Below are 12335 nucleotides of genomic sequence, written 5' to 3' on the forward strand. Positions count from 1 at the left end.
TCCCTTTTGAATATATCCAATGAATTGGCATCAACAACTCTCTGCGGTAGGGAACTCCACAGGTTAACAACTCTCTGAATGAAGAAATTTCTCCTCATCTCAGTCCTAAAAGGCCTACCCCTTATCCTAAGACCGTGTCCCCTGGTTCTGGACTTCCCCATCAGCTGGAACATTCTTCCCGCATCTAACCTGTCCAGTCTCGTCAGAATTTTATAAGTTTCTATGAGATCCCCTCTCATCCTTCTAAACTCCAGTGTATAAAGGACCAGTTGATCCAGTCTCTCCTCATATGTCAGTCCCGCCAACCAGTTCTCTATCCACGTCAGTACATTACCCCCAATATCATGTGCTTTGATTTTGCACACCAATCTCTTGTGCGGGACATTTAAAGATCACATGGATGAACTTCAACAATTGTACATCCCTGTCTGGAGTAAAAATAAAACGGGGAACGTGGCTCAACTGTGGCTAACAAGGGAAATTAAGGATAGTGTTAAATCCAAGGAAGAGGCATATAAATTGGCCAGAAAAAGCAGTAAATCTGAGGACTGGGAGAACTTTGTAATACAGCAGAGGAGGACAAAGGGTTTAATTAGGAGGGGGAAAATGAGAGGAACTTGCTGGGAACATAAAAACTGACTGCAAAAGCTTCTATAGATATGTGAAGAGAAAAAGGTTAGTGAAAACAAACATAGGTCCTTTGCAGTCAGATTCAGGTGAATTTATAATGGGGAACAAAGAAATGGTGGACCAGTTAAACAAATACTTTGGTTCTGTTTTCACAAAGGAAGACACAAATAACCTTACAGAAATACTAAGGGACCGAGGGTCTAGTGAAAAGGAAGAACTGAAGGATATCCTTATAAAGCGGGAAATTAGGATTGAAGGAAGATAAATCCTCAGGGCCTGATAGTCTGCATCCCAGAGTACTTAAGGAGGTGGCCAAACAAATAGTGGATGCATTGGTGATCATTTTCCCACAGTCTATCGATTCTGGATCAGTTCCTATGGACTGGAGGGTAGCTAATGTAACACCACTGTTTAAAAAAAGGAGGGAGAGAGAAAACGGGGAATTATAGACCGGTTAGCTTGACATTAGTAGTGGGGAAAATGTTGGAATCAATTATTAAAGATGAAATAGCAGCGCATTTGGAAACCAGTGACAGGATCGGTCGAAGTCAGCATGGATTTATGAAAGGGAAATCATGCTTGACAAATCTTCTGGAATTTTTTGAGGATATAACTAGTAGAGTGGACAAGGGAGAACCAGTGGATGTGGTGTATTTGGACTTTCAAAAGGCTTTTGACAAGGTCCCGCACAAGAGATTGGTGTGCAAAATCAAAGCACATGGTATTGGGGGTAATGTACTGACGTGGATAGAGAACTGGTTGGCAGACAGGAAACAGAGAGTCGGGATAAATGAATCCTTTTCAGAATGGCAGGCAGTGACTGGTGGAGTGCCGCAGGGCTCAGTGCTGGGACCCCAGCTCTTTACAATATACATTAATGATTTAGATAAAGGAATTGAGTGTAATATCTCCAAGTTTGCAGATGACTTTAAACTGGGTGGCGGTGTGAGTTGTAAGGAGGACGTTAAAAGGCTGCAGGGTGACTTGGACTGGTTAGATGAGTGGGCAAATGCAGTATAATGTGGATAAATGTGAGGTTATCCACTTTGGGGGCAAAAACACGAAGGCAGAATATTATCTGAATAGCGACAGATTAGGAAAGGGGGAGGTGCAGCGAGACCTGGATGTCATGGTTCATCAGTCACTGAAAGTTGGCATGCAGGTACAGCAGTCGGTGAAGAAGGCAAATGGTATGTTGGCCTTCACAGCTAGGGGATTTAAGTATAGGAGCAGGAAGGTCTTACTGCAGTTGTACAGGGCCTTGGTGAGGCCTCACCTGAAATATTGTGTTCAATTTTGGTCTCCTAATCTGAGGGAAGGACGTTCTTGCTATTGAGGGAGTGCAGCGAAGGTTCACCAGACTGATTCCCGGGATGGCGGGACTGACATATGAGGAGAGACTGGATCAACTAGTCCTTTATACACTGGAATTTAGAAGGATGAGAGGGGATCTCATAGAAACTTATAAAATTCTGACGAGACTGGACAGGTTAGATGCGGGAAGAATGTTCCAGCTGATGGGGAAGTCCAAAACCAGGGGACACGGTCTTAGGATAAGGGGTAGGCCATTTAGGACTGAGATGAGGAGAAACTTCTTCACTCAGAGAGTTGTTAACCTGTGGAGTTCCCTACCGCAGAGAGTTGTTGATGCCAGTTAATTGGATATATTCAAAAGGGAGTTAGATATGGCCCTTACGGCTAAAGGGATCAAGCGGTATGGGGAGAAAGCAGGAAAGGGGTACTGAGGGAATGATCAGCCATAATCTTATTGAATGGTGATGCAGGTTCGAAGGGCCGAATGGCCTACTCCTGCACCTATTTTCTATGATTCTATGTTTCTATGAAAGGATATACTTGCTTTGGAGGTAGTTCAGAGAAGGTTCACTCGGTTAATTCTGGAAATGAGGGGGTTGACTTATGAGGAAAGGTTGGGTAGGTTGGGCCTCTACTCATTGGAATTCAGAAGAATGAGAGGTGATCTTATCGAAACGTATAAGATTATGAGGGGGCTTGACAAGGTGGATGCAGAGAGGATGTTTCCACTGATAGGGGAGACTAGAACTAGGGGGCATAATCTTGGAATAAGAGGCTGCCATTTAAAACTGAGATGAGGTGGAATTTCCTCTGAGGGTTGTAAATCTGTGGAATTCGCTGCCTCAGAGAGCTGTGGAAGCTGGGTCATTGAGTAAATTTAAGACAGAGATAGACAGTTTCTTAACCGATAAGGGAATAAGGGGTTATGGGGAGCGAGTCCATGATCGGATCAGCTATGATCGTATTAAATGGCGGAGCAGGCTCGAGGGGCCATATGACCTACTCCTGCTCCTATTTCTTATCTTCTTATGGCTGATCTTCAACCTCAATTCCACTTTCCCCCCTGATCCCCATATCCCTTCATTTCCCATGAGTCCAAAAATCTTTCTATCTCAGCTGACTTTCATTCTTTTTGGGTCTGGTGTTGACAGACTCTTCGTTCACACCTGCACTTTCCAACAAGAGTCACTGGATCTCAATCAGAATTGCGGAATGTGGCTATTAAGGCTTTTGATAAGGTCCCAAATGGCAGACTGGTCATGAAAGTAAAAGTCCATGGGATCCAGGGCAAAGTGGCAAATTGGATCCAAAATTGGCTCAAAGGCAGGAAGCAGAGGGTAATGGTTGATGCGTGTTTTTGTGACTGGAAGGCTGTTTCCAGTGGGGTCCCGCAGGGCTCAGTACTAGGTCCCTTGCTTTTTGTGGTACACATCAATGATCCAGACTTGAAGATGGGGCTATGATTAAAAAGTTTGCAGATGATACTAAAATCGGCTGTGTCGTTAATAATGAAGAAGAAAGCTGCGGATTGCAGGAAGATATCAAGCAACTGGTCAGGTGGACAGAACAGTGGCAAATGGAATTTAATCCAGGGAAGTGTGAGGTAATGCATTTGGGGAGGGCTAACAAAGAAAGGGAATACACAATAAATGGTAGGACACTGAGAAAAGTGTAGAGGAACAAAGGGACCTTGGAGTGCACGTCCACAGATCCCTGAAGGTAGCAGGCTAGGTAGATAAGGTGGTTAAGAAGGCATCCAGAATGCTTGTCTTTATTAGCCGAGGATAGAATACAAGAGCAGGGGAGGGGGGTTATGCTTGAACTGTATAAAATACTAGTTAGGCCACAGTTGGAGTACTGCATGCAATTCTGGTCACCGCATTACAGGAAGGATGTGATTGCACTGGAAAGGGTACAGAGGAGATTTATGAGGATGTTACCGGGAGTGGAGAATCTTGGCTGTGAGGACAGATTGGATAGGCTGGATTTGTTTTCCTTGGAATAGAAGAGGCTGAGGGGAGACCTCATTGAGGTGTATAAAATTATGAGGGGCCTAGATATAGTGGATAGAAAGGGCCTATTTCCCTTAGCAGAGGGGTCAACAACCAGGGGGCATACATTTAAAGTAATTGGTAGAAGGTTTAGATGGGAAATTTCTTCACCCAGATCGTTGTGGGGGTCTGGAACTCACTGTCTGAAAGGGTGGTAGCGGCAGAAACTCTCACCATATTTAAAAAGTACTTGGATGTGCACTTGAAGTGTTGTAACCTGCAGGGCTATGGACCAAGAGCTGGAAAATGGGATTAGGCTGGATAGTCTCTTGTTGGCTGGCATGGAGACGATGGGCTGAAATGGCCTCCTTCCATAAATTTCTATGCTTCTATGATTAACCTCCCCAGCCAAGATGCTCTCACTGCTCCCATCACTGAAATCATAGAATTTCTTGTGTCACTACACCAGTATAATGGAAACAAACACAAGGGCTGCTCTGGTGGTTTAGAATGTCGATGCTATGCTGTACACTGTAACTGCAACCAAAATTGAAGCTCTGGTATTGAAAATGCAAGTAAATAAAAACTGCACTTTGGATGCATGAACAATATAGCATCAAATTTGCTGTGATTGTAATTGTAACATACAATACATGAATCCAAATATTTTCAGTAAATGTTGCATTACTTGTAGAAAAATAAACTTTTTTTGGTCGTTATTTCTTTTAAAATCATGTAAAAGCCCACCAGAGCTTACATTCTTACCTGCCAGTTCTGCACCCAATCCTGCCAGTGTCAGATGCACTTGGGCTGCAATGGAGATTTCATCTTCCTCCTTCCAGTTAGATCCAGTGCTTGTGCTTGTTTCAAATCTAAATTACACAGGTAAGGATTAGAAACACAAATGCAACTTCATTATGTATACAACTGCTTCAGTAGAACAATATGAAAGAATGTTTATTCCAATACAGTGACCTGCACTTGTATACAATTTGGATATTTGCAAATCTTTATTGTGTAAAAGATTCTGTCTTGCCCCAGTTTTTCCATTTATGATTTAAAATGAGCCCTCATTTATCAAAGTCTGGTAATAACATCTTACAAGTATCAAGCAATGATGAGTACATATCTTCTGTACATTTTATCTGTGAAATCCACCTGCTGTATTTAGAACAATATTCAAATAATCTTCATAACTGCTGGTCACCTTTTAACATAAATATACATTTTCTAAAAATTACTGATGTGCACTGAAAATTATTTTAAATAGTAGTAATAAAATTATAATTTAGTAACACTAAATCTCAGAAATTCTTAGTGGTGGTAATATCCATTACTAAACTGCCCCATCTACATTGAAGGAACAGCTTCGTTGGGGTCACAACATTAGTAGCATGGGGATTGTATGTTTGTTGTTTTATTTACTCCGGACAAATAGTTGTCACCGATTAAGTAAGATTTCTAAATTTTGGATTTGCTTATATTCCTTTATGTAAAGTACTGATTGCAAAATGCAAGACCTGAATCAATGGGTGGTATTTCAAAGTTCTGAAACGGGGTGAGGGGGTGGGCGGAGAGCCCTGCAGCGCATGGGAAACCCAGAAGTCAGTAACCAGTTCCTTTCCTGGACATCAGCCTGACTGATAGGCTTGGCTTCCAGTTGGGCAGGAAATGCTGGTGAATAACTATTGGGGCACTATTGAGTGGTTAACTGAGGGTTACAAGGAAAGCCACTTAACACATAATTTTACTGCATATCGTACATGAACTGAAAAGTAGGTGGCACGTTGCCTAGTTTTGCTGGTCCTCCAGCCCTGCTATGTCTAGATCTAGTGAAGGAAGGAATATAACCACCATAGTGTCCAAAAAAAAAAAATGAATGGGGGAATTTTAACACCCCATGATGTGGGGGAGAGGGGATTAAATAATAGAAACGGGGAAATCCGATCTCCAACAGGCTGCTAACATGCCTACTTCCGATTTAACTGGTGGAGGTTGGGGGGGAGGCGGCATGTTGGGAGCTGGCAAGTAACCTGTTCTCCAGAGGTGGGTCAGCAATTTTAATACGTTAATGAGGTGATGTGCCTCAGCTATTATCAGCCATTTGGTTCGGTATTCACTAAGGAGGATACAAACAACCTTCCGGATATAAAAGGGGTCAGAGGGTCTAGTAAGGAGGGGGAACTGAGGGAAATCTTTATTAGTCGGGAAATTGTGTTGGGGAAATTGATGGGATTGAAGGCCGATAAATCCCCAGGGCCTGATGGACTGCATCCCAGAGTACTTAAGGAGGTGGCCTTGGAAATAGTGGATGCATTGACAGTCATTTTCCAACATTCCATTGACTCTGGATCAGTTCCTATGGAGTGGAGGGTAGCCAATGTAACCCCACTTTTTAAAAAAGGAAGGAGAGAGAAAACAGGGAATTATAGACCGGTCAGCCTGACCTCAGTAGTGGGTAAAATGATGGAATCAATTATTAAGGATGTCATAGCAGTGCATCTGGAAAATGGTGACATGATAGGTCCAAGTCAGCATGGATTTGTGAAAGGGAAATCATGCTTGACAAATCTTCTGGAATTTTTTGAGGATGTTTCCAGTAAAGTGGACAAAGGAGAACCAGTTGATGTGGTATATTTGGACTTTCAGAAGGCTTTCGACAAGGTCCCACACAAGAGATTAATGTGCAATGTTAAAGCACATGGGATTGGGGGTAGTGTGCTGACGTGGATTGAGAACTGGTTGTCAGACAGGAAGCAAAGAGTAGGAGTAAACGGGTACTTTTCAGAATGGCAGGCAGTGACTAGTGGGGTGCCGCAAAGTTCTGTGCTGGGGCCCCAGCTGTTTACATTGTACATTAATGATTTAGACGAGGGGATTAAATGCAGTATCTCCAAATTTGCGGGTGACACTAAGTTGGGTGGCAGTGTGAGCTGCGAGGAGGATGCTATTAGGCTGCAGAGTGACTTGGATAGGTTAGGTGAGTGGGCAAATGCATGGCAGATGAAGTATAATGTGGATAAATGTGAGGTTATCCACTTTGGTGGTAAAAACAGAGAGACAGACTATTATCTGAATGGTGACAGATTAGGAAAAGGGAAGGTGCAACGAGACCTGGGTGTCATGGTACATCAGTCATTGAAGGTTAGCATGCAGGTACAGCAGGCGGTTAAGAAAGCAAATGGCATGTTGGCCTTCATAGCGAGGGGATTTGAATACAGGGGCAGGGAGGTGTTGCTACAGTTGTACAGGGCCTTGGTGAGGCCACACCTGGAGTATTGTGTACAGTTTTGGTCTCCTAACTTGAGGAAGGACATGCTTGCTATTGAGGGAGTGCAGCGAAGATTCACCAGACTGATTCCTGGGATGGCGGGACTGACCTATCAAGAAAGACTGGATCAACTGGGCTTGTATTCACTGGAGTTCAGAAGAATGAGAGGGGACCTCATGGAAACGTTTAAAATTCTGACGGGTTTAGACAGGTTAGATGCAGGAAGAATGTTCCCAATGTTGGGGAAGTCCAGAACCAGGGGTCACAGTCTGAGGATAAGGGGTAAGCCATTTAGGACCGAGATGAGGAGAAACTTCTTCACACAGAGAGTGGTGAACCTGTGGAATTCTCTACCACAGAAAGTAGTTGAGGCCAATTCACTAAATATATTCAAAAGGGAGTTAGATGAAGTCCTTACTACTCGGGGGATCAAGGGTTATGGCGAGAAAGCAGGAAGGGGGTACTGAAGTTTCATGTTCAGCGATGAACTCATTGAATGGCGGTGCAGGCTAGAAGGGCTGAATGGCCTGCTTCTGCACCTATTTTCTATGTTTCTATGTTTCTATTTGAATTTAATGGCTGCGGGACTGGTTTCCCAGGGCTCAAGTAACTTGGCGGCTATCGGGAGGCGAGAACATGCAGGATCCAGCAGGTTAAGTGCTTTTGCAGCACTGCTTATAGTTCAGCAGGAGTGTTTCCCCTTGGAGTCCAAGCTAACCTGCCCTGATCTACCTCCCACCCGTGATCCAATGCTGACAACCACAATTTCCCTGCTGCCCCTGCCACCCCCCACATTTTGAAACATACAAAATTCTTACAGGCTTGACATGGTAGATGCAGGGAGTGTGTTTCCTCTGACTGGGGAGTCTAGAATCAGGGGTCACAGTCTCAGAATAAGGGGTCGGCCATTTAGGACTGAAATGAGGAGAAATGTCTTCACTCAGAGGATGGTAAATCTTTGGAATTCTCTACGGCAGAGGGCTGTGGAGGCTCAGTCTTTGAATATACTCAAGCCAGAGATCGATAGATGTTTAGATATTAAGGGCTATGGGGATAGTGCAGGAAAGTGGAGTTGAGCTAGAAGATCAGGCATGATCTTATCGAGGATCCAAATAGCCTACTCCTGTTCCTAATTCTTCTGTTTGTATGTTCACCCCTGCGATATCTCTCCCTCCCTCTGTCTGGTCCCCGGCTGTGGCCTTCTACCGCAGACTTTCCCACCTGACAGTTGGCCAGCCTCTCAATCTGGCCAGCTGCTGGGCTGAAAACGGAGGAAAAAAATTCAAATGAGATCCTGCCATTAAATTCGACAGGGGCTCCACGTTCCCCATATTTCCAGGCTTGCCACTAAAGTCGATCCCATTTCTTCCCCATAAATATTGGGGCCTAAGTTGCAGCTAAAGTATACAGCAGCTCATTTTTAACTGATGACATGAGGGGAAATTAACCTGGATCTGCACCTGGACGCAGCAAATATCGGAGAATCATGTCGGTCAGAGCACACACCCATAAAAGGATACGCCTAATTATCCTCCTATTAATTTAAATTCCAGTGTCTCCGGAAATCTCCTTTACTACGTCATTGATAACAGCTTTTGCAGCAACAGGATTCTATATGAACTCTAGTAATGTACTGCACATGCAGTGCGTTAACATTAGAATACGATACGCCGAGCTTTCATCAAGTTATGTCAGCAATGACAATGTTAATGACTGTAATGCCCTTCTTCATTGCCAACTTTCACTCCACAGCAATTTTGCAGCATTCAGGAAGGGGGAAGTAAATGATGGATAAGCTACACTCAATGAAATCACTGATACAGTAGACATTAAGCTTATTGCTGACAGAAATTTGCAGGCTATAGTATGAAATCATGAATAATGATTTTAGCTTTCAACATTCTTATTACCCACTTTGATCTTTCAAAAATTCCATAGGTGGGAATTCAAGCTGTTTGAGATGTTTTCGGTGCAGTTTAAAAAAAACTCATTTACTTCTAAGGCCTCATTTATGTTAGGCATAGATGCACCTTTAATCATAGATTCTGCTCCATCTTCTTTGCTCTCATTTGCAATGCGAGGTAAAATTCCATGTAGTAGATGCAGTTTTTGTGTTTAATTTTCAACTACATTCCGCATATTCACTAGCAACTGTCTGTCTAAAGGTATCTCAGGATGATCAGCCTCTGTGTGGAAAAGTTTACTGTGTAACCTCAAAAATGGCAATATTTAATGCAATTCTTGATCTGCTTTCAGCACTGACTGTGTAATTTTATCTATTAAACTCAAGATATTCACACAAGATATTCTCATTCATTCATGAGAAGATTTTCATGGGAGACTCTGATCAAGGGCATTAAAAACCTCTGTTCATAGGTATATACTATAAATATAACTAAACTAAGGCCTTTTCAAATTAATAACTCAATAAATCATAATACTTTTAAAATACAAGCGTTATGATACAAACTCCATGATGGGATAGCTTGGTTGTTTTAGAGATCTGTTCAAATCCACTAATTTTATCGATAAAAGTACAAACAGAATACTACCATAAGATTAAGCTACAACATCAAACACATAAAAGGTTACTGCACAAGATAAAAATTCACGGGGTTGGGGGTAATATATTAGCATGGACAGAGGATTGGCTAACTAACAGAAAACAGAGAGTCAGGATAAATGGTTCATTCTCTGGTTAGCAATCGGTAACTAGTGGGGTGCCGCAGAGATCAGTGCTGGGACCCCAACTATTTACAATCTATATTAACGACTTGGAAGAAGGGACTGAGTGTAACGTAGCCAAGTTTGCTGATGATACAAAGATGGGAGGAAAAGCAATGTGTGAGGAGGACACAAAAAATCTGCAAAAGGACATAGACAGGCTAAGTGAGTTGGCAAAAATTTGGCAGATGGAGTATAATGTTGGAAAATGTGAGGTTGTTATGTATGTAATAACTCGATAGATTGAATATTGTAAACTAACACAGGTACGAACCTGGCTCTGCTTTATTCAAACCTAAAGTGAACACATTACATGATGGCTTGCCTTTTATACCTGGGCCGCACACATGTGCGTACAGCCCAATGACCGCCGACGGTTGCGCCGCCTGGTGGCTAGTAACCCCAAGCATACATACATGACAGACACTTTGGCAGAAAAAATCAAAGAGCAAGTTATTAGTTAAATGGAGAAAGATTGCAAAGTGCTGCAGTACAATGGGACCTGGAGGTACTTGTGCATGAAACACAAAAGGATAGCATGCAGGTACAGCAAGTGATCTGGTATAAAAGCAGGGAAGTCTTGCTACAGCTATACAGGGTATTGGTGAGGCCACACCTGGAATACTGCATGCAGTTTTGGTTTCCATATTTACGAAAGGATATATTTGCTTAAGAAGCAGTTCAGAAAAGGTTCACTAGGTTGATTCCACGAATAAGGGGGTTGACTTATGAGGAAAGGTTGAGTGGGTTGAGTCTCTATTCATTGGAGGTGATTTTATCGAAACATATAAGATTATGAGAGGGCTTGATAAGGTGGATGCAGAGAGGATGTTTCCACTGATGGGGGAGACTAGAACTAGAGGGCATGATCTTAGAATAAGGGGCCACCCATTTAAAACTGAGATGAGGAGAAATTTCTTCCCCCAGAGGGTTGTAAATCTGTGGAATTCGCTGCCTCAGAGAGCTGTGGAAGGTGGGACATTGAATAAATTTAAGACTGAAATGGATAGTTTCTGAAAACAATAAGGCGCTATGGGGAGCGGGCAGGGAAGTGGAACTGAGTCCATGATCAGATCAGCCATGATCTTACTGAATGACGGAGCAGGCTCGAGGGACCATATGGCCTACTCCTGCTTTTATTTCTTATGTTCTTATGTTACATCTTGAACTTGGACTGCTCAGATAGTCTGTGGTCCTGGGAAGATATTAGGAAAAGTTGTTATTCTCGCTCTGCAGGGTGAATTTAGGCTGCACCAAATTATATCACAATGTCTATAAAAGGAGTAGGTACTAAATGTGGAAATTCATACCTGGTATTGTAGTTCCCAGCAGAATTTGCTTCATCTTCAGTAGAAGGCCAATCACTACTCCATGTTGAATATTCTTCTGTGCCACTTACCTTATTTGAGGCACTTGGGATCTCATCTGTATCAGTTTTGTTTCTCAAGCTGAGGCTGCCAGTGAGGCAGACTGGGGAGAGTATGTCAGATTGGGAGCTTCCAGTCCCAGAGTCATCAGCATTCAACAGTTCATCCTCTGATGCTGGAGTGTATTCTGAACAACTTCGGTGAAAACTGTCACTGCTTTTTATTGATGCAGTCTCTTCCCCATCTCCAGCTTCTAGCTCCATTATATCATCACCAATTCCACTACCTTGTTCTGGTCCCAGCCCCGCTGATATAGAATCCAATAAAGAAAGAGAAGTCATACAATTAAAATACTTAAGTTAGAAAGTGACATCAAATGTCAATATTTACCAATATTTTGATTAGCTACTGAATTTACGCTTTAGGTAGATATAATGCAAATACAGGGGAAAAGCTCATAATGCACATATTGGTTTCATTAATATAACTACAGGTATACAATGATAACATAATTATAGCATTTTGCTAATAAATTACTAATGTTATACATTAAGCAAACTTTTTCTATTGCATATTATATATTTTTTGACATATAACCAAGAAAAGCATGAACATTTATCACAATACATATATATTTATTCTAAGTAGTATTTGATATATATAGAAAGATGAAAAATTTAGAATCTTAAAATGCATACATCATGGTTTGTAGTTTTCCCTTTTTGAAGGATAAAGAGTGTTGCTCCAATTAAAGCTTTGGAATAAGCAGCCATCATTTAAATGATGTAATGCACATGAGAATCTCATCACATTTTCCACAATGCAGAATACTGCTTGGTATTGCCAGAAAACTGTTTCACATTCCATAAATGAGTTACGTGAATTCTTTACTAAAATAACTATCATTTTGTCCCATTATTAATGCTTGTGTATTGATGCAGCACTCTTATTTTTTGATTCACAACAGTTGTAATTAAAGTAACTATACATCAAACACTGATGTATTCTTGAATTAGATAATAGACTGTGATTAGAGAA

General features: G+C 42.0%; 1 protein-coding gene across 2 annotated transcripts in view; it reads right to left on the reverse strand.

Annotated features, from left to right (window-relative positions):
• cobl (cordon-bleu WH2 repeat protein) overlaps window positions 1-12335 on the reverse strand; it is a 751655-nt gene that overhangs the window by 105631 nt on the left and 633689 nt on the right. For both annotated transcript variants that reach the window (XM_070881173.1, XM_070881172.1), the window contains 2 exons: window positions 11241-11604; window positions 4701-4807 (listed from right to left, as the gene is read on the reverse strand). In XM_070881173.1, the coding sequence (XP_070737274.1) occupies window positions 4701-4807; window positions 11241-11604 (471 nt within the window). The remainder of the gene's footprint in view (window positions 1-4700; window positions 4808-11240; window positions 11605-12335) is intronic.

The sequence above is a fragment of the Pristiophorus japonicus genome, chromosome 5 (assembly GCF_044704955.1).
Source record: "Pristiophorus japonicus isolate sPriJap1 chromosome 5, sPriJap1.hap1, whole genome shotgun sequence".
Classification (NCBI taxonomy): domain Eukaryota; kingdom Metazoa; phylum Chordata; class Chondrichthyes; family Pristiophoridae; genus Pristiophorus; species Pristiophorus japonicus.